Here is a 25506-nt window from a genome sequence, read left to right on the forward strand (position 1 = left end):
CTGTTCATTGAAAAAATTTCATTTAGAATTTACTCTGAGGTAGGATTCCCCCCCTATTCACTAGTACATATTTTGGAAAAGCAGATCGTACTTCTGGGGTTAATGTTGCTCAACAGAGACTTTTAGAACATGTTAAGGAGAGAAGTCTAAACAACTCATCTTTTTGGGTTTTTAGTAAACAATCTTCTCAAAAGTGCTCGATCATCACTCCTGTACACAACTTAGTGATTTTGTATTACTCTCCTACAAGAAGTGAAATCTGTCTCAAGACCCAACACCAGAACTCCTGGTTTCTAGGCCCATGTGCCAATTCAGTCGTGTTTAAAAGCCTGCCACAACACTAGCTTTATTTAGCTCTTCGCTGGAGAAAACAAAAAACCACAAGAGACAGATATCAAAGAATGCACTCTAAAAAGCTAGAAATCCTTTTAATTGCTAAACCCATTACTTTAAACTATATGGCAACTCTAACAGTTACATACTCTACAGAAAAAGCTCTTGATGCCCTACCTTCTTGTAGCATTTTCCAGCTTGTTTTCAGAATGGCTGCCCACCTGTAGGTGCCAACAGCAATAAAACCCCATCCAGACATTAGCACAAAACAGTGAATGTTTCAACACTAGCTGCTAACCATATAAATAACACAAGAGGTTTTCCACCAAAAAATTCATTGGCATTCAGTGGACAGGACCAAGTATTAGCAGCTTTTATTGCCTTTACTTCACTTGATACGTCTCACTGTGACCAAGTCACTTCTACTATGTGGCAAGAGTGATGCATCCTTCCTCTATCATTGTATCTGTTGCAGGTTACACATCGTCCGTGTGTTTAAAAATTGCAGGCATACCATGGTCCCTCAAACATCAGAATATAAGATGTAATTTCAGTCATTTGTGATCTTGCACATCTATCTGTAGTGGTAGCAGTTTTGGGGCTCAGGCCTATAATGAAGCTTTGTGGAGCCTGGCTGGAAAACTGAGGAGCTATCAACAAACTTCAAATTTATTTCTCCAAAGGAAAACAGTAAGGGAGAAAAGGGATTGCAATTGAAGGACTTAAGAGCAGGGGATGTTGATGTTTTGGTTTCTTTAATTTCACTATAAAAAACATCCTGCAGGATGAGAAAAAAATGCACTCTACATAGACTTACCTTGCCAACAGCTGGCCTTTTACACTGCACATGTACCATGTCTTTGATCCTAACCAGCTATAAAAGTGTGTGCTGCTTAGACAGAAAAAAAACTAGCAAAAAAGGCAAAATTTATCTTTATGAGTACTCTTTATCTCCATCTGCTGCTCAGCTAAACTTTTCAAAGAGAAAGAAGAATTCCAAGAGAGATTAGTAGAAACCAGTTTCGTCATAAGTTTAAACATTTATGAAACTTAATTTACCTAACTCTTTCGTGAACTGTTTAAGCAAAGCAGTAAGCACTGTCATTTGATAGGTTATGCTGCTTATTCAGTTATCACTCACAGACACTTCTATAGCTGGGAACGAATAGTATTAAAACAAATAACAAGAAATACCCCAAACCTGGTAAAGCCTGAGAGGCCAAATAAAAAAAAACAAAAACCCCTCTATCTACTTCCCTGCAGTCTTTGCTACCTGTCCTAATTCCACACGAAAACAGCTTCACGCAGAGATTCATTTCTCAAAAGTTGCTGGAAACATTTCAAACAAAACAACAAAAACCCACCCACCAAACACATTTGACTGATTTTCAGTGATGTTATTGTGTTAAAATTCTATGATAAGACTTCTGTTAAAACATTAAAGCAACATTTTAGTTTCTACCTTTTGTACTCTATTTGTATTAAGATGCATTCCTAAGGCCTGCTAAAATCTGTGCTTAAAATGCTAAATCGTAAGATTGGAAACAGTAGTTTAAGGTGACATTTTCAGCTGTTTTCAAAAGTTACCTAGTTCCCTTGTACTAAAGGGTTATATACGTTTGGATGTACACAGCTTCTTTCACTAATTCTGATAACCAAAAATTCATGTTAAAAATCGACATACTGCAGCTAGAAAGCATTTTTGCTCTGTATATATTAAGATGCAGAACATGTAAATTTAAGTAAACTGTTGTTAGACATTCAAATGTTCTAGTTTTAAAAGTTATGGAAGTTCTTTGTAGAGAAAGTTGTTCAGACAACTGTTGATGAGCAACAGTGGTTTTCAGCTAGCAACTACATACTACAGATAGCAAGGAAACAGCATACTTAATTAAAAGTGTTGTTACTTGCTGAACTCTTTCAGAAGTATTTCATGTCCAGTTGTCAACACACACAGAGTAGCCTCCACTTCAGATGTGCATTCAGTTTATGTACTAAGTGATTTTATAAATTAATTACTATACTGAAGGCTAATTACCTAAGGAGATTTACATGGTCAGTTATTAGAAAACACCTCTGAGAATAACTTAAGCTGTTCAACCTCACTGCCACAGTTTGGAGAATCTGTTTCTGCACATCACAATGCTAGCTGATGCTATGAAATTGCTAAATTGCAAAATACTTCAACTGGCTGCACCAACATCTCCTGTAACTGCATGAGGGATGTCACATAAGAGACAGAAAGGCTACTGAAAGCTCAGTCACAGGGCAGGTAGATCACACTGTCCTGGTTTCAGCTGGAATAAAGTTAATTTTCTTCCTAGTAGCTGGTATAGTGGTGTGTTTTGGACTTAGGGTGAGAATAACGTTGATAACACACTGATGTTTTAGTTGTTGCTAAGCAGTGTTTATCCTAAACCAAGGACTTTACAGCTTCTCATACTGCCCTGCCAGCAGAGGCTGCGGGTGAACAGCTGGGATGGCTGACCCGAACAAGCCAAAGAGCTATTCCATACCGTATGGTGTCATGCCCTGTATATAAACTGAGGGGAGCTGGCCAGGATTGGTGGTGAGCAATTGTATCATGCATCACTTGTTTTGTCTGTTCTACTATTATTAGTATTTTCTCTTCCTTTTCTGTCCTATTAAACTGCCTTTATCTCAACCCATAAGCTTCAATTTTTTTTTCTGACTCTCTCCCCCATCCCACTGAGGTGGGGGAGTGAATGAGCAGCTGCATGGTGCTTAATTGCTAGCTGGGGTTAAACCACAAACACACACAAATTTGGGTTTTATTATTTTACTTTTAATGAAGAAAGAAAACACTAGTTAGACATGCTTATGCCCAAATACAGGAAAACAAGTTATTACCACTGTGACTACATTTCCAAACATTATGTTCTATTAATGATCTTTTCCTAGTCACACTGTAAAAAGCTTAGTCAGGAAAAAAATAAAAAAAAAAATCTGTCTGAAAGTCTTAGCCCAGATAATAACTTCCAAAAGCTGGGTATGAAGTTTTACCACCAGTGAAGTAAATGAGAGAGTTCCCTTTGACTTGGAAGAGGACCAGGATATCACTCTGAATAATAAATATCACTCTGAAAATAAATACTTATTTTTCAATCATTTAGCACAATTTAGTGCTAATCTAGTGCTAAACTAGGGCAAATCTAGTCTTGTTGAAAGAGAGGAATAGGCCATGATTCCTAAAGAAATCGAATTTATTAAGAAGGGGTGATCTGACTATTTTAAAGCAGTTCAGGAGAAAATTAAACTCGTGAACAATGTAGATAAACATCCCTAAAGCAAAAAACATAACTACATTTTACCCTAAATTTATTGAAGGGAAAAGACAAAGTGAAGCAACACCCATAAATATTCAAATTTGGGATTAGTACTCTAATCAGATTAATTCAGATCTAAGAGGCAATCTTCTGCCTTTTTCCTGTGACAAATTGAGAGCTCTACTTTACCATACTGTTAATTCAAGCTGTAACCCAAGCTTTGGGTTCCATTCTCGTAAGACCTTTTGCTTCAGTTCACCAACTCTTTAGAAAAAGCTACTAAAAATACCAGTTAAAACTCAAACATTGCTGATGTTCAGATTAACAAGAGAGTGGAGATACAACATGGGCTAATCTAGCCACTTTGCGTAATTTCAGTTATTCCCCAAGGTGATTACCTCAAGGTATACAAGTTAAATACATGAATGCCAAGTACCGTAAAATACTGAAATCAAGACAACTTCGGGTTACTTTGTTTTTAGGAAAAGGCCTAAATTAGGCAGTCTTGAGCTAGCTATATCTAAATGTGCCTTTTACGTGACAATGATCAAAAGGGTGAATGTAATGTATTGGTAGACCCTTGCTAGCTTTAGCCAAATCAACTCAAGCAATGGAAATTAAGATATTGATGGTTACAAACTCCAGAAGCAGCCCATCAAAATCCTCATAACTACTTTAACCCACACCAACTCAACATTCAAGCTATATGTAAACCATACTAAAATCATCCCTTTCTTCTGCTGAGAGCTCTGGGAGATGACAATCAAGAGCATGCTGAATGGGGCCTGAAAACCCTAACTATCTTTCACAAAGAAGTTATTTTGGCTAGTTCCTGGTATTAAGAAGAATCTGTCACAAATGTTTTTCATTTTATGATGGAGCAGCTAGTCCTGGAAAGCATTTCCAGGAATACAAACACCAGGAAAATCACCACAGGTTCACCAAGGGGAAGTCAAGCTTGACCAACCTGATAAACTCCTGCAATGAAATGACTGGCCTGATCAACAAGTGGAAACTAACCTGGCCTTCAGTAAGACCTTTGACGCTGTCTCCCATAAGATCCTCATAAATAAGCTGCATGGGTGAGCAGACTGTGAGGTGGACTGAAAATTGGCTGAGCAGCTGGGCCCAGAGGGTGATCAGTAGCACAGTCTAGTTGAAGGTCAGTAACTAGAGATGTATTCCAGGGGTCAATACTGGGTCCAGTCTTGTTTAAACATCTTCATTAATGATCTGGATGATGGGCAGACTCAGTAAGTCTGCTGATAAGACAAAACTGCAAGGAGTGGCTGATATGCCAGAAGGACATGCTGCTACCCAGGACCACCTCAACAGCCTGGAGATGGGCTGAAAGGAACCTCATGAAGCTTAAAAAGAAGTGCAAAGTCCTGCACCATGGGAAAGAACAACCCCATGCACAAATATATGCTGGGGTTATAGCAGCCTGAAAGCAGAAAAGCAGCTAGAAAGCTTGGCAGAAAAGGACCTGGGGGTCCTGGTGGACAAGTTGAACATAAGCCAGCAGTGTGCCCTTGTGGCAAAGAAGGCTAATGGTAGCCTGAGCTGTAAGGGCAAAGAAGGCTAATGGTAGCCTGAGCTGCCTTAGACAAAGTGTTGCCAGCACTGGTGAGGCCACCCCTGGAGCGCTGTACCCAGTTGTGGGCTTCCCAGTACAAGAGAGACATGGACAGACTGGAGACAGTCCAGCAAATGGCCATGAAGATAATGAAGGGACTGGAGCATCTCTCCTATTAAGAAAGTCACAGAGCTGGGTCAGTTCAGCCTGGAGAAGACTCAGCGGGGGATCTTATCAATGTATATAAATATCTGATGAGAGTGTGCAAAGATGACAGAAACAGGCTCTTTCCAGTGCTGCCCAGTGAAAGGCCCAGAGGCAATGGGCACAAACAAACACAGGAGGTTCCCTCTGAACATCAGGAAACACTTTTTTACCATGAGTGTGATCGAGCACTGGCACAAGTTGCCCAGAGAGGTTGTGGAGTCTCCATCCTTGAGATATCCAAAAGCTGTCTGGACACAGTCCTGGGCAAGTGGTTCTGGATGGCCCCATTTGAGCAGGGGAGCATGAACAAGATGACCTCCAGAACTCCCTTCCAACCTCATCCATTCTGCAGTTCAGGTGAGAAGCAATGTATAGAGACACAAAACAAAGATAACGATCCTTTCTCGGCTGACATGACAAAATTATACCTAATACCTGCAAAATTAAATGCCAAAATATATCATGTTATGTTTAAAATAACAACATTCCAATCCTGGAAAGTTATTTTCTTCCAACAATCCAACTAAACCAGTAAGTTACCTTAAAATAGATGCATTATTTTCCAGTCCTCAAACAAAATAAGCCATAAAAAAGTGTGAATTTTCTGAAATTGGATTTCACCTCGAGACAGTTGCTACCATTAGCAGCAATTACCAACAAAAATTACATTTACAAAAGCTCTATGAAAGCAGCTAAACATAAACCAAGTTGTGGCAAGTCTTACTTAAAAAGCTCTAACAAGTCTTTTAATTTTATTCTCAGAAGCCATAATACCTTTAAAACAAAAATTCAGGGTAGCTGACACTGGTTTCATGATATAAAAGGACAAAGTGACAGGAAAAAAACAGTAACATAACATGATGAGCATTGTGATTGTCCTCCAGTGTCTTTCAGACTTATTTGAATTTTTTCTTACACAAGACTGACTTTAGGAAAGGTCAGAAACTGGAGGAATCCTATATAGCATATACAAATTGCTATTATTCATTTCCATTCTCCAACATCTCTAAAATCTTCAGTAAAATAATTATTTTACGTGCAAAACCCAAAAGTACTTCTTATGAAGAAAATAATACTACTTCAAATGCTGAGAGCAGACTCCTCGGCTCACTTCAGGAATTCCAAGAGGAGTATTCACAGAACCTAGACTTGCAGGAACGTGACTTGCCCTGCTTAGGAGTCAGCAGAGAGAACAGGAGAGAAGAGCTCTTCTAGATGGCAAGTCACACTAAAAACTAACTACAGATGCTACAGACTGTCTCCCACAGAAGTGTCTTTCACTTCCTTGATGTGGGAAGCAGACTAGCTTCACTAGGCTAAAGTTAGCCTTTGAATAGCTTTGCAATACCTCTTCCCTTAGGAAAAGGAGGCAATATTTCTTCCTCCCTGCAACTCTTGTGAAGCCTACATAATTGCACCTATTCTCAGACTGTTTGCAAATGGAAAAGACAGAAAAAGTCAATATAGTTTTGTTCTAAAGCTCTACAGTTTTCAGAAAATAAGGCTGTTCAAGGTGTGCTCTATGGCAGTAGCACACAGACATTAAACACAAGACTGGCAGAGGCAGCAGCAACTCTGTCCTAGGCTCTCTTCACATGCAAATCTCTCTTAAGGAACTACCTACAAAAAGGCTGAATTCTTGTATTCCTTCTTCATCAACTTATAGGTACCTTCTGGAAGCCTCTACTGCAATAATTCATAAGAATAAATAGCTCCACTCTGGACGTAGGTTACTTTCATTACCGAAAACAAGCCATAACTTTCTCTGCAGGGAAAACTTTCTCATTACAAACTTTTCTAAAAATAGCCTAAAGCCTATGCAACTTCTCATGAAAAGAAAACCCCTGGATGCTGCAAAAAGATATTTTAGAAGCCAAAGTAGACCACAAACTAAATCAGTAAATGCAGCTATATTCAGAGTATCCACAGTCAAAGCTTCTGAGTAAAAAAAGCTATTTTCCCAGAATTTCCCCCACCAAAACTGATGATTCCTCATGTTGATCATAAAAAACCCCACCAAAACCCACAAACCCACACCATACACCCACGCATAAGCCTGGCAAGAAGATTTAGAATGAAACAGAATCAACACTTTTGCAAGGTGTATGGTCCAATAATCAAGTATCAGCCACTGAATATAAAAAGCTATCTGTCAAAACCTGTCCTTCCTCAATAAAGGATCTGAAAAAAAACAAACCATAATTGGCCTTCTTATTTTCTGACATTTCTGAAAAGAAAAAGAAAATACATTCATTTTACTGCCTCATTCAATAGCTTTGGTTACTTCATGTGTAATTAGGGTATCTCTCAGATCTTCGATTGGCTTCTGCTTTGGCCTGAGGGAATCTCATTCAATATGGAAGAAGGCGAAGGCTTTAATTGTGCTTTATAAGAAGTTCATGAATCCATAGGCTTGGAAAAGTTAATTTCTCCAGTATTACAATGGAAGAGTACTAACAAGTTACCTCTAACAAGAAACTTGAAGTCCTAAAAAAGGTGCATTTCTGGTACTGAAATAAGCACCTATCTATGAAATAAAGTGTTTAAAACTAAGTATCATTCATATAAGGAGTATCAAATAAGATTTCCCTTCAATACCTAAGGAATGAGCCAATGACCACCTCACAGAAGAGTAGAGAACACTAGGAGAACCAAAAAAATCTGTTTTACTGAGATGAAGAAGCAAGGAGGATTCAGAGAAGCTTAGAAAGATACAGGGTAAAATACAATTATGCATAAATATGTAAGCTTGTAAAGGACAATAAGTTCATAAACTACCGACATTATTTTCTTCCATTAAGGACAGAAGTCCGGTCAACTCCCTTCTACCACAAGACTAGTCTAGTGAAGACAGCAGAACCACCTCTTCACCCTGTCTCATGTGGCATTCTTACTAGCAAACTGAAGGAACACAGTCTAGATAAAGTTGCCCTGAGATAAAGAGATTTAACTTCTTGGGGAAATTTAAAGTATACACTATTTGCTGTTCAAATCTGGGCATGTTTCAAGTGCTGCCATGGGCCCATTTCTATACAGTTTTAAAAGATGAAGTGTGGATATAGTCCATTTATATGTCAATTAGATTAAGGCATGAGAAATGATTTGAAGAGCAGGAAAATAATTTACATTTGAATAAACTGACTCAATTTCAGTGATGAACTTAAATGACTTGCTCTAGCCAAAAGAGTAATCCATTACTCTGAATCCTCCTCCCCCATTCCTGCATACCTGGCTGGCTCCTATTCAGTTCTTGAAAGAGACTACAGCTCATCTGGCCTTTCACTGTCAAACTGATTTAATCAGCCAATCTGGAGGGGAAAAAAAAAAAAACAACAACCAAAGACAACAAAAAAGTTTTCCAAGGGGCAGGAAGGAGTGTGGAAAGAGGTCAGAGTTCAGGTCTCCTTACACATCTCTGAACCGCTTTCTTCTCGCTGAGTCAGCTCAGCAAGGGCGCCAACAAATGCCAAAGTCAAAGCTGGGGAAGCAGTGGGGCCGAGGCAGAGGGTGAGAAATGGTCACTGCACACTGTATGACTGGGTCAACTGTGTCATCTTATCAAGTTCACTGTATTAACATACATGATCTGAAAAACAACAGGATGATATCTACAAAATTGCAAAGTGGAAAGTACTCATGAAGACCAGGTTCTAATGAGTGAGGAATGCAAAGACAGATCAGCTAATTACAACATGTCATCGACCAAATGTCATAACACCAATAAAAATATGATAACATGTAAACTACCAGAGATGTGCATTCTAGTCCATACTACAACTCTTGCGGTCTTAGTTGAAGCCCTGCCTATCAAGCTTTATGGAAGAACTACATCCCAAACTAGAGAAGGAGCAGGAAAGAAACAACAATAGGAGGTTTCAAACAACACAGCCTATAAAAGTATTTTTTTTAACAAGAGAGCTCATTTAGGACAGGGAGGTGGGAAAAAACCCCAAAAGCACACAAAACAAAAAACCACAAATACTGCCATTCCAGTAAAGAAAAAGTTAATAGAGTTTTTTCCATGTCTCTTTGGGATTAAGAGAGGAATAAACAAGATTAATTTGCAGGGAAAAAAAATTATTGGTGTTGAGAGTTGAAAGGGAATTAATTATGAAAGAAAAGCAATAGATTGTCCAAAGAAATGGTGTAAACCATTTTTTGCCACATTTGAAGAACAGGACAGAAATGAGCCGTTGTAGCAGAGGCAGCCAAGAGCATCCAGGGGTGCATTATGTAGACAGTTGCCAGTGGGTCGAGGGAGGTGATCCTTTCCAGTCAGCACTGGTGATACATCTGAAGTGCTGGGTCCAGTTCTGGACTTCCCAGTACAAGACAGGCATGAACATACTGGACAGAGTCCAACAAAGGGCCACAAAGATTCATGCCCTGGAACATTTGTCATACAGGGACAGAGCTGCGACTGTTTCAGCCTGGAGAAGAGAATGCTCAGAGTTGATCTTATGAATGTGTATAAATATCTGATGGGAGGGTGGAAAGAAGACTGAGACAGACTTACCTTAGTGATATCCAGTGAGAGCAAGAGGTAGTAGATACAAATTGAAATACAGGAAACACTTTTTCACTGTAAGGGTGATGGAGCACAGGTTGCCCAGAGGGGTTGTGGAGTCTCCATCCTTGGAGGCATTCACAACCTGACTAGACATGGTCCTGAGAAACTGGGATGGACTAGACCATCTCCACTGGTCCCTTCCAATCTCATCCTTTCTACAATTCTGTGATTTTTTGCACAGTTGTAAATTCATCTACCAAAAGCTATGATATTATAGTATCACCCAAAGCCAGGCAATTCTACACAGACACAGTAGAGAAAATTCCCATGTGCTTCATTAGTTATCATTACAGTATTCTGATCATTTAAAGATACTGAAGAAACACAAAGAAGGCTTGACATGATCCTGGTATATACAGTGTCATTGATTTAATAAGACATTATAGAAAAAAAAGTTACTGTTGTATGTTAAGAACAGTATTCACCTATGAAAACAAATCGCAAGATGTCCATGGCTCAGTTGTGCGGTCTCGAACACCTTAGAACACACCATTCTGCAATCTAGTATGGCTCACAAATTAGGGAAGGTCATGCTGTTCAACAGCAGATTAGAAGAAACCCATATGTATGCAAAAAGCCCATAGCCTTGGAAGTACACTAGGCCCCATGCTTTGTCAACCTGACCCGAATCTATGTCCCAGCACGGCACCAGTGATTAGTCTGTTGCTGAACATGGAGCTCTTAAATGACTCACAGGTGACCAAATCTTGGAAACTTGTCATCATAAGGCAGTAAACTGGCAGTTCAACAGGGGACATATTAAGCTTTTCTCCCCAGTTTATTAACTAGCATTATTTGCCCATCATACAGAACTAATTGTCACCCAATTCCCATTGGACATGCTTTTCTTTACTTTTCAGCCTGAACTGCACTGAACCTACAGCACTTGCTGAGAGTTTTCTATGCAGGAGAGGTGCAGTAGGATAATAGACACAGAAGGTCTATAACATGCTAATTAATTATTTTCCCTAATGATCTACCATTGTACTCTGATGGGCCTGGAGAGCAGTATAAAGCACCTGGATACTTAATTTTCCTTTTTGGATATTCATACCACTAATCTATCACCAGAAATGTACAAAGCTCATTTAAATATTATTATGAGGCTGCAGAGGGTGCTCCAACACTGCTTATAGACAGTTTCTATTAAATCCCCACATTCCACAGCAAATCACTCATTGGTTTTTCAGAAGTAATCAGAATTTGAAAAAAAATTTAAGACAGATTAAGATGACATTTCCCCTAACATCTTGTTTTATCCAGGGAGAAAGTGATACGAATGAAATTCTTTTCCTCTCACCAACAGAAGGTGTTCTGAGTGGGAATAACATCTAGGAAGGCAGCACTTCTCCATAACATTGCCTTTTTCTTGCACCTAAGATATGAAATACCTAATTGCTCCACATGGACTGTGGAGTGGGGAAAGCAGGCACATAGACATGGAAACACATACCATCAGCCATATTGCTCTCAAGTTGCTTAAGCAAATAACCTCCCTAGAAGAAACTTCTGTTGCTTTAAGAGTAACTCCTCAAAAACCACAAAGCTTTTAGCTCTTTTTGTGAGGAGTCAACACCACTATAAAGCGCCCTCAGCACAGAATGCAGTGGCTTGTGCAGACAGTGTTTTACTCTTGAGGGGCAGGAATTCACAAAATAAAAGTATCTCTACTTGGGTATCCCAGATCTTACTTTTGTATTTAACACTGCAGAAGTTTTATTTTCTAGCTTTCAAGGAAGCAAAGTTCAGACAAAAAACCAACACCTTCTTTTGGCTAAAATTAAATTTAACAAGAATTTTTACTTCTCCCCTTTCTTACAGTTTTTTTTTTTTTTTTTTTTCAATCTCATTCCAGTTAAGCACAGTGAAAAATGTTACATTGTCTGACAATACTGCCATTTAAATATATTAATTCTGAGCCAGCTGATGAAAATTAAATAGAGGAAAAGCTTTTAAAGACCTTGAAATTAATTTTTTTTAAACGTTGAAATAGCATAATTAGCTGATCCTTCACTTTACTGGCTTCAAGCCCCAAATTAGCAAATTCTAGGTTTGACAATTCATGTATTGAACTTGAAACCGAACAGATACGCCAAACACACAATGAAGCGTTAACCAAATACTTTAGTACCTTCACAATCCTTTTTGGAAAGGACAGCTTGCTCTAAGCATCAAGTAGTTCAAGAATGTGAAAAGCCTGCCCTTTCATAGCTCACTGCCTTGCCTCACTACTTCTACAGAGTTTCACTTCCAGCAAGTGATATCTGTGCCTTTGTCACTGCAAGATTACTAGCATTAACATTTTATATAAAAAGTCCGCAGCTTAATGTCACCTAAAAATAACTTTGGGTGAACCTGTTTTACAGTAAAAACTGAATTAGAAGTCCAACTCTTAGTCCCACTTGACTTGACCTGGGTTTCAGACTGCTCTCTGCATTACAGGAATTCACATCTTTCATACATAAGAAAGAGTAATAGAATATGTGCAATTTGGATTAGGGTTTCATTTATATTATGAATGCAACATAAGACACAAGCACTGAAGATACAACTCCATAGTTGGTACAAGGTACCATGCTGCCACCAAAAGAGGAGTTAGTGCTGCCCCTCTCCACAATTAAGCTGATAACTAACTGCAAAATTATATAAACAAAGCAAGTAAGTTTATATTAAAAAGCTGATCCACTGCAAAACACAGCCACATACCTTCCAACACTAACAGTGGGGAATTAAGACAGGAGCACTTGGCCATATTTTGAAGCACCAGCAACGTTTCTGCACTGTCTTGGTTGTCGTAAAATCCGCAAGCAGAACACACAAAGATTCTTGATAGGAGTCATATATTGTGAACACTGGAGAAAAGGAAATACATCTCCCTTTGCTCTGAAGGAATCGCTACTGCACTAATACATTTGACCATATCTTATAATACTTTACAGGAGATATAGGTCATCATGATAGAAAAGTTGCCTAACAAGCAGTAAAAGAAGGGAGTCATAAACAGTATATAATAACAGAGTTAAGTAACCAGAGTTGTGATACGGAGTAACTATAAAAGACTCATGTTCTACCAGACAAGTTTGCCGCAAACAGGTTCAAAGGTTTAGTCATTACTGATAAAACTTTTATCCAACACTCTAAAACCTGGATACATCATAGATGTCAGCATTTAAGAGAGATTTCTAATTCCTATTTTATTATGCAGCATTTAGCACATCAACTTTATTTTACCTAAACCAAACAAAACATAACATCCTGTAAGCAAAATATCCCCCCTCAATGAAATGGATTTTCTGTACTTTGCACTTAGGACTCATGGACAGCTGTCGACTTGGAAGACATGCCCCACCCACCAAGTTACAGAAGCATTTCAGTAGAAACATTCCCCCCCTCCCCAGAAGCTTTGCATGTCAACATACAACAGTGATTTTACCACAAGGGGGAGATGAGAAAGACAGACAGAACTCACTGGAGGCATAGTGAGGCATTGGTTTCAACATGACTAATTAACAGTTGAAAATCACCATTACCTATCTCCCATATGCTGTCATTTGTAAGCAAGAGTTGGACAGTGAATCTTAACATATGGCAACAGTAAGTTGTTCTTCAATCTTTGAATAGCAAAGTACATACAATCTGGTCCACTGCTTCAGCTGTAAAATGTTATTGCAGGGTAACTTAAAAGGAAAAACAATCTCATATAAAGTAGTGGGCAGGAAGAAGGGGAAAAGGAGAAAAAATGGTTACAAAACCCCCAAATTAAGCTTGTCTTGGCTACTGGCTTACATTTAAGGGCACTGAATAACCTTATCTCACCTTCATGGCTCAGTCCCCCATTTGAAAGCTAAGAAGAATGACTATTTGTATTTGAAAGATGCACAGATGATATACAAGTTCTGGACCACACACAACACACAGGCACACTCAGAGATATATATAGACAGAGAAATAACTATAAAAAGAGCTGGAACCAACCTCATAGCATTTTATTGCTTGACCTGACTGATAATAAATGACTCTGGACTTAAGCAAAAATTGTGCTTAGCTTTCTTAGATTAAAACTAATGTTTCCAGGAGAAAGGCTGTCACTGATTAACTCTTCAGGAGCACTCATGAAGTATTATTATGAAGCTTATTAAGCACTGATCAAGCCAACTGAATTTAAATAATGGACTACCTCTTTGTTTCAGGTAGGAAATAAAAGCAGCTAGGCACCTTCAATTCACCTACATTTATTTGTTAACATCAGAGCAGTAGATTATGTATCTGTGTGTAAATATATGTGTACATATAGATTGATATACACATATTACATCAATAAATTAACAGAACATTTCTAATTTAGAGCAAAAAATTCTTTTAATCTTTTTATACCGCAAAACCATGTCATGGCTTTTTAAAGATGCATTCATTCTTTTAAAAGTTGCATCCCAGTTCCATATGTAAAAATACTTTTAAATTCAGAGTTATGAGTTATTTTAACATGAACTTACTGGTTTCTTGTTATCAACTATACAGAGCACTGTCTACTATGAAAGCACCAAATAGTAACTCTCAAAGTTCAACAGGAAAAGAAGAAATCAACTGAAAAATAGATAAGGCTAAGGCTTTCTTAAAGAAACTGTCAAAGGAAATACTGTGGCCAATTAACTGAGAAAATATACCTATTAAAATAACTGGACAAAAAAAAGTAACAAAAACCACCCCAATGACAACAAAAAACTCCACATAAACAAAACCCCACAAAATCAAAAAACAGTTTTATTGAAACTGAGGACATTTTCTCTGGATATAATTTTTTGTCCTCAAATATACTCAATCAACTGCTTAGACAAAACAACTAGCAAAAAACTATCAAAATACAGTAAAACTACAAAAAACACCCTTCCATAAAATACCTCCTAAACACCCCCACGATATCTGAAACCAGATTCTCCAACAGGAACACATCCATTTTGAAGAAAATGCTCAATCATCACTGCAACATAAAGAAAATATTAGCCAAATTAACAATTACACCAGTGAACACCTGTCAGTAAACAATAAACACTTTTAAATGTAAGGCACATCAAATAACCTGCCCTGTTCCAATGATTTGCTGCTGATCATGACATTACATTCCTATACTCAATTTTACACAAAAATTATAAGATAACTATGAGGTGCACAGGAGAATCATTCCTTAAAAGAATCCACTGCTATCTATAGTCTTTAAAACAGATCTCCAGATCTGGCCAGACTTGCCACCAGAAGCACACATATCAAAAACAACCAATGCAAAACCTTCTAATACCTCTTTACAAGCACCCAACGGAGCCTATGAGTACACTTGCAAGAATGCAATACATTCCACCCATGGTATCACATGTCCTTACAGGATCTACACTCATGTAACCACACAACTACCATGTTCAAGGATGAACCAGTCATTACCAAGGGACACAGAAAGACCTAATTACCATTTCCACTTCATCTCTTATGCCTCAGTGAGGACCTGCAAGATTCCTTAAAATACAACGTAAAATAAATCATGGGTTCAAGATGACATTTGTTTGACAGCCCTTTACATTTTTTCCTACTCAATAATATTAGAATAATATTATTCTTCCTTATTCTACAAGGGCTTCCATCCATCTTGCACCAAAAAATGACATAATTTCAATTGCATCAAGATATTTTCGTAAGGCTGTCAACTGGATCAGGTATACTGGTCCAGCTTTAAAAAAAACATTAAATAAAATGCTCAGCAGTGCAGGCACTCACATGAATGAATCTTGAAAATAAAGTAAAAGCAGACAGTGCTTTGAGAGGATTTGGAGGGTTGTATAGGAAGCATGCCAATATGTTCTCATTTGTATGGTAGGAGCACACAAACTCCAGCAACTGGACTAAGACAGCAAGGTGAAATTTCTGCCAAGAGTTTGGTGCTTACAGAAGGAGAATTAGAGAAAGAGGCACTGATATGAGAGCCCATACCATTCCTAAAAGAAATTCCTAGATGACAAACATCCAAAAAGCCACTTGTAGACAAGCATGTAATACCCCATTCATGCTCAGCTCCTTCATGGCCGGAAACAATAACCTGAATAAACTGGGTTTTTGAGTATCTGATGAACTTCAGAAAGTCAGGAAACATTTCCTACATTAAAAGGTTTACAAAGGAAGGTGAGAATTAGAAGAATGCAAAGCAGAAATGCAGAACACCCTGAGCATCCGGTTCGTTTAGCTTCAACCACCTATAATTCCAGAGATCAAAGTGCCAGTCGATGGCAGGAATTAACACATTCCAGCATAAACATCACCCCAATTTAAATTAACCTGTGTCCCATTTGAAAATTAAGAGCAGGCATTCTGAAAGAGTAGGAGAGCAACCCTCTCTTTTTCCTCCCTCAAACTATTTTTCTTACATTTTTATGCCAAGCATTTTCATCCACCCTACCTTCTTCACCTGTCCTTTTCCCCATTTGCCTTCCTTTCATTCATCCACCCAGCACAGTGTACATGGAACTGACAAGATGCTCACTCTTACGTTATTCATTCTGAATGACTATCAAGTATGAGCAAAGGCCCTGCAAGAAAAAAGTAAAAATGAGCTCATGGCTTCCAAAGACAAAGCAAAGTAGAGGCAGTCCCTACATGACGCTCCCAGAGGTCAACTACCCTTGCTGTAGATTGTTACGCACTTCCATAGCCTCACAGCAGAATCCTATTTCCTTTCATAACTCAGTTTCTGACAATCAGCTTTTCAGGGCATCTTATTCCTAAACAGGATCAAAAGCAGTAATACTACATGGAGGAAAGGGTGGTGAATGTAGAGCAGAGTAAGAACCACCATTGATGGGATCAGAAAGATCAAGAAGAATTGCCAGGCTAGAGGCCTGAGGAAGCAATGCAAAGAAGTCACTGACTACTGGGGAGACAAGAAGGAAAATCCTACAGCCTGCAGGGTAGAACAGAAATACAAAGACAGGATATAGTAAGTCTGACCCACATCATCAAAATAAATAAATAAGAGCAAGACCTTCCAGTTATAGCAGCAAGGTATACCAAGAGAGGAAGGCTGTATCTTTAAGCGGTCCAAACATTCTGTCTTCCCCCAAAATTAACTCTTCCCGATATCCTAAATCTAGACCTCTAAACATTGCATTACAACTTTTGTCACTCACTTGTTTTCGAACAGCAGGCAGCTGACACTGCCTCGAAGGAAAACCGTATTCTATTACACTGAGCTATCCATCAGACATAAGTGCTCTGCTTTAGCTGACTTAGGAATAGGTTGAGTTTGTAGGATTCAACAAGTTCAGCTAGCAGGGAATGCAGCAGTTCACTTCCTGAATGCAAGCAGGGGGCATATGGCCATTATACTAACAATCCCCAGCTTGTGGTTTTAGATACAATAAAGAGTTGGAATAGTTTGTACTTTCAAGATGAAAACAAAGACTTGGCTGAGAACAGGTAAAACAGACTCCAATTCAGCAGCATCCTCCAATAAAACAACCAAGCTGGAAAAACCTGCTCTTTCACATGCACTAAGGTTGGTCAGTCTTCAAACATGAGCCAAACTAACATATCCAGGCTTTAATTAATTTATTTTTAACATCATTATTTAAAAATAGTTTTAGTGAATTACTTTAAATGAATGTTGCTAGCACAACTGCCAGGAAAGTAGATCATCGTAACTATTAAAGCAGTGAAATGAAGCATGTCAAAAGTTTTTGCACTGTTTATTTTTCAGTTAGTTCAGAAAAAATATTCTTCTGTGGTCCAACGCAAAGGGAACTTTTGGTGGTTTTTTTTTGTCATTCTTCTAAAGTAACTAGGAAGAATGCATTGTGATGTTTAAAAAATATTTTTTTCTAAATTCTTTTAAGAAGTAGCACATGGGGGGAGGAGAGGGACAGAATCTAAACATGCAAATCAAGTTTCCAAGAGAAAGAACAGAAGATAGTCTACAGGACAAGGGACACATTAGGTCACACCAATAGCTGGCTTGGAAAAGCCTATAAAGAAAATGCTTACCTCACACTAGAATGAAACTCAGCTCTAAGCACTGAGAAGACAGTAGTCATTATGGAGACAAGAAGTATAAATTAATTGAAAATTATTAGACATTTTAAGGAAAAATGTTCGTAAACTATTGAATTATAAGGGTACAATCTGCAGCTCAGCAAACTCCTATGCTGCAGACTACCATAAGTTTAAAAAAAAAAGCCCAGTGGAAATATCAGTTTCTATTCATCTCATCTTTTTTCCCCTAGGCATCTGTTACAGGACACAGAGGAAAAGATAACCACCAGACATCACACCAGGCTAGATGGACCTTTGATCTGATATACTATGACTTTGCTCAGAGTAATCCACATCAAAAATAATTTTGCAAGGTGTATGTATTTCTCTCACACCAGAGTAATTAAGAACAGCTAAGCAATTATCTTACTAGACAACTGCAATAGTTACCTACTTCCCTTTTTCAGACACAGGTAAAATCAAGGCTCAAAAACAATATGACTGCATGTGATTATTTTCAGTCAGCTGCAGAGCCAGAATACAACAGTGAAGAATTAGTTTCCACACTTGTGTTCAAACCACTAGATGGTGCTTCTAAAATAAAGCAATTCAGTATGCAAAACTCTAAAACTGAATAATGTATGATGATTTATAAGTTGCCTTCCTCAGGATTGTTATCAATAACACTGATTAATGTGGTTCAATAGCTGCAGCCTCTGATCAGACAGTAACAAGAATAATTAGGCAGATAATTGAGATCAAAAAGCTGATCATGAAAACAGAGATTTCCAAAAATCCAGTAACTGCTGTTTCCCCAAATAAGAAACACTCCTCATTCTTCTGTCTCTGAAAGTCATTAGATGTTATTTTATGCCATACTTACATTAACGAGTTTTGTTCACGAACTGCTGTGCCCAAAGGCTTTGATTACTGTATGGCACCAGTATAAAGAAGCTTTATGCTACAAATAGGGTTTACCTTTTCTTTCATTCTTCATTTAAGTAGTTTTCTCTAAGACATTTTGCCCAAGACTGAACTCGCTCTAGTTCTCTTCTGTGAAGAGCAAACGTTTCACTTTTAAGATATGGAAATCATAGCCAAAATAAGATGCTAACTGCTTCCTACCTATGATTCTGTAACATCACTCTTCCTTTTTCATTCTCTCCTCCAAAACTAGTCTCAATAGTTGCTTAGCTACCCCAGTAGCTTCGTCCTTTTTCATTTCTGGCCATTTCTATCCATGAATACACCACTTAAAATAATTCTCCCTTTTCCTGCATCTCATTCTGCTGGCCCAACTTTAAAACCACTCTTTGCAGTATGCTAAAACACGTAGTTGACTGCACAGTTTTTTTACTATCTTCTATTCTTCTAAAGTTCAAGCTTCTATTAATCTTTAAAGATCCCTTCCTCTTTTTCTACTTAGAATCAATTTTTTCCTACTAAAATTTCTAAAAACATGTTTCTTCTCTTATTTAAAAAAAAAAAAAAATCACCTTTGACTATTTCCTATTGTCTTGCCCATCTTTAACTTCTGAGTCAGCTCTGCCACTAAGCAACCCTGACAATACTGCTGAGAAAGATTAACGTATGCGCAGCTTTTAATGTTCAACACTCACCTAGGACTTTTTTTTTTTTTAAACACTCCTCATTGTGCAAAGTAATGCAGAAGCTTCTAGAGGTTATTCAATTAATTTTGTCATTGGCTCTCACTTTTCTACTTTAGGGGATTGCTTTGGATCCCCTAGATATGCTCTCTTCCTCTTACTTACATGAGGTCTTCTTCCAAGATACCCATTTACTATCTCTTATTTTAAGCTTTTTTTAAAATTAGCATACTTATCTTTTGCTCAAAGTCCTTTAACAATTATTATCATCAACAATTACTACTAGCTGTGGCTTACTTTCGTAAAGTGCAGCTTAGTAAGACGACCTTAAGAAAGTTAAAGGCTCTATGCACAAACCCAGAAACAAGCCTTGTCCAAGTACCTGCCATTCCACGTATCCCTAAATGTTATTTCTGATTAGACAGCACCATTGCAGAAACATGCTAACAGGCAGCAAGAACGTCTTGTCTTGAAGATGTATCTGCTAACCCAGCTACAGAAAGTAATGATCAGATTTAAAAAAGAAACCAATGAAAAGTATTTCAAAACAAACACCCAGGAAGATAGCAACCACAATTCTCAGCATCTCCAAGCACTCCAGGGGGAGAAGATGCATAGCCTCTGAAGCATGTGAAAGAAGTCTGCTGAGTACCTACTTGTCAGTAAGTGTTCACTCCTAGCTGCAAGTTGGGGCCATTTCCGTAAACCTATCTTCACATCTCCATGGGAGTTACGCAGCCTTTTATTTAAAAGGGACAATAACGGCACAGCTGTACCTTGGTCAATCTTAGAGGAGTGCTAAAAAAAAAACCACCACACAAAACCTCCAGGCTTATGCAAGTCTTGTGAGCATCATTTAACTGGGACAAAGCATTCACAAAGCAGTAACTTTACTACCAATGACTATGAATTTTGTGTGAATTATAGGAACATCACAAATTCTTCAACATCTACCGCAAGAAGTTCGCATTCTTTTACTATGTAAAATAAACTAGCAAAAAAAAAGTTAGGTTACTGAGTGCACAACTGAAATATCAAAAAAAGAAGGTAAGGTCTAATGAAAAAACATATTCCTGGCTTTTGTTCCCCAGGTAAAAACGTATTCTGAGTCACAAATGTAAACAAAATGAGCAATATTTTTTAAAAAATAAAGACATGAAAAATAAACATGCACTGAAGGTGTCTCAGTTTGTTATGCTAAACAGATCAAAAACGTCTTGAAGTTGTTGTTAGACAAAATTCTTTTTCCCCTGTCAAACCCTAAATAGTTCTTTTAAAATATCGATAAACTTGAGCTCAATTCAAAAGAGCTACCCGGTGAGCTAGTTACCCATGCTTTTTTCAAGCTAGTCTCTAGATTTAAGCAGCAACATTCACAGAAATTATTCTGAATACTTTAGATACCAAAAGCATTTCAAAACTCTGCAAAACCAGTCCAGTTCCGTATTTTTGCTGGATGCTCAGATCTGCCTGGGAGCAGGTTCTGACCTGACACCTGTGGAATGCTCCAGCAGCAGAAAGTACAAGATAAGAAATTCCCTGAAGTGACGGGAAATATTTCTATTATACCTGTGCATACAGACAAGTATTTTGATTTAGAAGGAATCGCCCTTTGTCTCAGAAAGGTGGCAGTGCCTGGGAAGCCTGCAGTGTCCTGAAGAGGTCAAACAGAGTAACTATTGTTCCACCAGTGTGCTGCAATTCAAGAACACTATTGCTTCAATTCACTCCTCTGCATTTTCTCCTGGTTCAAAAGCAAACACCAACCTCCCCTCCAAAACTCTAATGCACTGAATCTGCAGTCCCCAAAAGGAAAACACATATTACAGACCACATTTGAAAAATTAAATAACAATCGATGTGGCACAGGAGGTTGGAACAAAATCTCATCTCTGCTCCATCTCGAATACATCAGCTAAAAGTCTGCCTCCTACCAGCTATACAGATCATGTCAGTGCTATTTATTTCATCCTCTGGTTACCTCTGCCATCGGCATTTGATCCGGGTTATTAAAATCTGGTATATCAGCATACCTGAAGAATAGGGCTGGACAGGAAGAGCACTGACTGAACAAGGATTTAGGAAAATCGTGCTGTTCTCGTGACACGCTCATGACATTAGTCAAGACCTTCTACTTCCTACACCCACATTTTCTCTCCCATCCTTGGTATGTTCAGAGATGCAGCAGTTACCAAGTAAATAGCTCTGCCTAGATGCAGGTCCCTGCATCTTACAGTAACTTGATGATTATCCTGATAGTTTCGTAATTCCATCCTGTTAAGCAATATCTGTTCTATTCCATTTCCTTGTCGCCCCCATTTACAAAGATTAAGCTGAATTAATTTACATATTTGGGGGTTGGGGTTTTTTAGTAAGAATTATGAAATAGTTCCCCTGGGATTAAGCTAAACCATGTATTCAGGTTTCTGAACAGGCTGTACTGTGAATTTGCTGCACTCTGATGTCATCCCCCCACCTTCAAAATCATCTCTGAGCAGCAAGCAAAGTCGCAGGGCAAATGCCCGGTACCATCAAAATCCGCTGCCAGGCAGAATTCCAATTACATGATAGTAGGATCTGGAATACTTCAGAAGCAGCATGCCCCATCACTGGTAGCAAAATCGAACTGATAAAATGTAACTGGCATTCGTAGTACCTAACAGAGGATTATAACTAAGCAACCAACATATGTCACTAGTGGTGATAGCCCCCACCAGAATAAATATTCAGAAAAGTAATCTTCAAAATACATTCTACTCAAAACCACTTCAAAATAGACTGTGGAACCCACTAACCATACAGGAAGGAATCCTAGAGATTCCTTGACAAAATAGAAAAGCAAGTAGTATAACCAGGAAAGTTACAGTCTCTAAATGTGACCTTACTTTCTACCAAAAAAAATGCTGTTCAAACTTCTGTGTGTTTAACTATATTACCCATACCAACTCAGTAGGCACATCAGAAAAAATGCTTGTTTCATCGAGGAAGCCACACTACTACAATTTGTCAGTAGCTCATTCTGAATATAAGTACAAAAATTATGTAGTAAGCCACTGAAACTAACAAAAACTATTCCCCCAAAAAATATAAATATACAACAAAAAGGACATGGTGCTGGTTTTAAACCAACAGCAGTAGGTGTTACTGATTTATGAGGCCCGGTGTCATGCGACAGGCTTGGAAAGTTCCTTTACCACAGAACAGTCCTACAGCAATATAAGCGTACACTGTTTGATACAGACCTTGGATGCTGAACATACAGCATACAACAACAGAGCGGTATATTAATAAGTAAGTTTTATCATAAAAAGATGAAATCTCCATTAGCAAGAAAATTAACATGAAATTTAATTAGTTTTGATAAAAAATAGTGATAAAAGCTACATTTACAATGATTTCTTCTGCATTTAAGGTTACCAATATTTCTTTTTGTTTAACTGTTTCTCTTAGTTGTTCCTTCGTGTAAAACATAAATAACAGAGTTTACTGACAGCTACCTGTAATTTGTTACTGTATTTTCAGTTGCTTAATCTCTAAATTATTTTCCTTTCAGTTATTAGCAGCAATATCACACAAGCATGTGTTCTTCAACAGTACTCACCACGCTTATGACTACGTACAAAATCCATAACACCAGAACAATCTGAACTTTCATTCTGCACTATCACCTGGAGCTTTTTTTTTTTTTAAACTCGAGCATACTGGCTGTAATCCGGACTGTGCGCATGGAAGGTTTACAAAAATGAGGCTTAACGCTATTACTGAAATTAAAATCAAGAAAAAAAAGGGTGGCAGTGACAGACAGGGGCAAAAATTAAAACAAATACTTTATAAAGTGAGTAACTATACTGACTGCTGTAATGCCTGGACAAAAAAAGGATGCTGTAGATATAATGCCCTTCATAGGCGTTTTGAACATCACATGTGAGAGAAGATTACTCTCCAGACAGTTGTTATTTAACTCGTGCCAGAAAATAATTTCATTACAAAGCAAGCTATGATTCTTGGATTACTTCCAAGAATTTCAAAGCGAGCAGAAAAGGGCAGAAAATACACACCTACAGAGCACTATTCAACATTTTTTTAACTTAAAAAGTTCGCAGGTGCACGCAGATAGCATGAACAGCCGAACAGGAGCACCTGAACCGTCTCTCCCCGCGTTCAGGCTACACGCAAAGCACAGAAAACAGCCGCGGAGCGTCCAGCGGGGCAGGACTACCCGGGCAGAGCCACCGCCGCGCTGCGGTGCCCAGCGCGGGGCGCGCCGGCAGGTCCGCAGCCCCTCCGGAGGCTCCGCGGGGCCAGCACCCGCCCGGGAGCAACACCGGCGCCGGGGAGAAGCCCCCGCCCGCCCCGGGCCGTGCTCTCTCCAGGTCCAACCGGCACCACGGCACACGCTCTGCTTTGTCATCTCCCCCCCCGCAGCGGGCCAGCCGCTCCGCGCACGCCGGGACGAGCCGCCGGCCCGCTCCGGTGCCTCGCACCGCCCAGCCCCTCCCGCCTCCCCCCCGCGGGCCGTGCCCGGCAGGACCCGTCCGAAAGCCGGCGGAGCCAGCCCCGCTCCGCGCCGACCTCCCGCCACCTCCGCGGCGGCTGCCGGAGGCACCAGCGCGAACCGACCCACGGCCGCCAGCGCCGCGGCTGCGCGCCCGGCTCCGCGTCCCCCCGCCGCGCCTCCGCTCCCAGCCGCGGGGTGAGGGTGACCCCGGGGCGAGGCCAGCGGAGGTACCGCCGGGCAGCGGCGCCCACCCGGAGCCAGCGGCCCCTCACAACTTACCTTGGGTTTGTAGAGCCACTTTCTGAACCTGTTCATCATCACCGCGGCCGCTGCCACCCCGCCGCCGCCGCCTGCCGCTGCCACAGGGGTTGCCGGCTCCCCGCCCGCGACGCTCGGGGGACCGGGGCGAGCCCTGCCCCTTGCCGGGAGGCTCCGCCGGGTCGCCGCCGCCGCCGCCGCCGCTATTGCTGCTGCTCCTCCTCCTCCTCCTCCTCAGGGCAGAGGCCGCCAGCCGCTGCGGAGCGCGGGCGCCGCGCGCGCTGCCCTCAGCGCAGGGACCGGCCGCCGGCTCCGCGGGCTCCGCGCGCTGCTGACAGCCCCCGAACCATCGCGCGGCCGGCGGCAGCGCGCGCCAGCCCCCCCCTCCCGCTCCCCAACCCGGCGCACGCGCAAGGCCAGGCCCACGCTCGCCCTCCCCGCTGGCGCCCGCCACCAATCGGGTGGCGGCCCGAGGGCCTCGCCCCGCCCACCCGGCTGCTCATTTGCGTAACATGCGAAGCGGGCAGGGACGCGACGTGCCCCGGCACGGCCCGCCCCCGGCGGTGCGGTGCGGAGCGGAGCGGAGCGCCGCGGCCCGGTGGATGCCGGGACTCGTACCCTCCTCCGCGGGCTGCGCCGGTCGTGCCCGCTCCAGGACGGCAAACCTGCGCGTGTGGCAGCCTGACCGCAGGGCGGGGCAGCCGGCGGGCTGAGCGCCAGCCGCCCGTCAGCACAACGCTCGAGGAGGGGCGGAACGGGTTTCTTGGCAACGGCGCCAAACAATCGCCGCCATGTTTTTTCCCGGCCGGGTAGTTCTTCGCCGCCGATCGGGCCGTTCCGCAACACGAAGTCGGGCGCGGGGGAGAACTACAGCTCCCAGCAGCCCCTGCGCCCCTTAGCAACGGCGCCGGGCCGCGCCGCCGGCGGTCGCAGCGCGGGGTCTGTGTGGCTGGAGGGTCCGCGCCGCCGCCGCCACCGCGCTGAGAGAGGGGACGGTCAGGTACGGGCCCGGGCGGCGCCGGGCTGAGGGGCCGCCCCGGGGGCAGGGGCCCGCTGCGCGCTCGCGCATTTACCTCAGGCGGCGCCGCCCGTCCTGGGGCCCGGGTTGTCTGTGCAGCAGGGTGGTTGTAGCCGTATATGACACCGCCGAAAACAAAAATGGG

General features: G+C 40.8%; 1 protein-coding gene across 5 annotated transcripts in view; it reads right to left on the minus strand.

Annotated features, from left to right (window-relative positions):
* The window catches only part of ZFYVE28 (zinc finger FYVE-type containing 28), a 158400-nt gene extending 133712 nt beyond the window's left edge, over positions 1 to 24688 (minus strand). For all 5 annotated transcript variants that reach the window (XM_074821963.1, XM_074821962.1, XM_074821960.1 and 2 more), the window contains exon 1: positions 24365 to 24688. In XM_074821963.1, the coding sequence (XP_074678064.1) occupies positions 24365 to 24403 (39 nt within the window). In that variant the 5' untranslated portion in view covers positions 24404 to 24688. The remainder of the gene's footprint in view (positions 1 to 24364) is intronic.
* Positions 24689 to 25506: the final 818 nt, after the last annotated feature.

This window comes from Strix aluco, chromosome 4 (assembly GCF_031877795.1).
Source record: "Strix aluco isolate bStrAlu1 chromosome 4, bStrAlu1.hap1, whole genome shotgun sequence".
Lineage (NCBI taxonomy): Eukaryota > Metazoa > Chordata > Aves > Strigiformes > Strigidae > Strix > Strix aluco.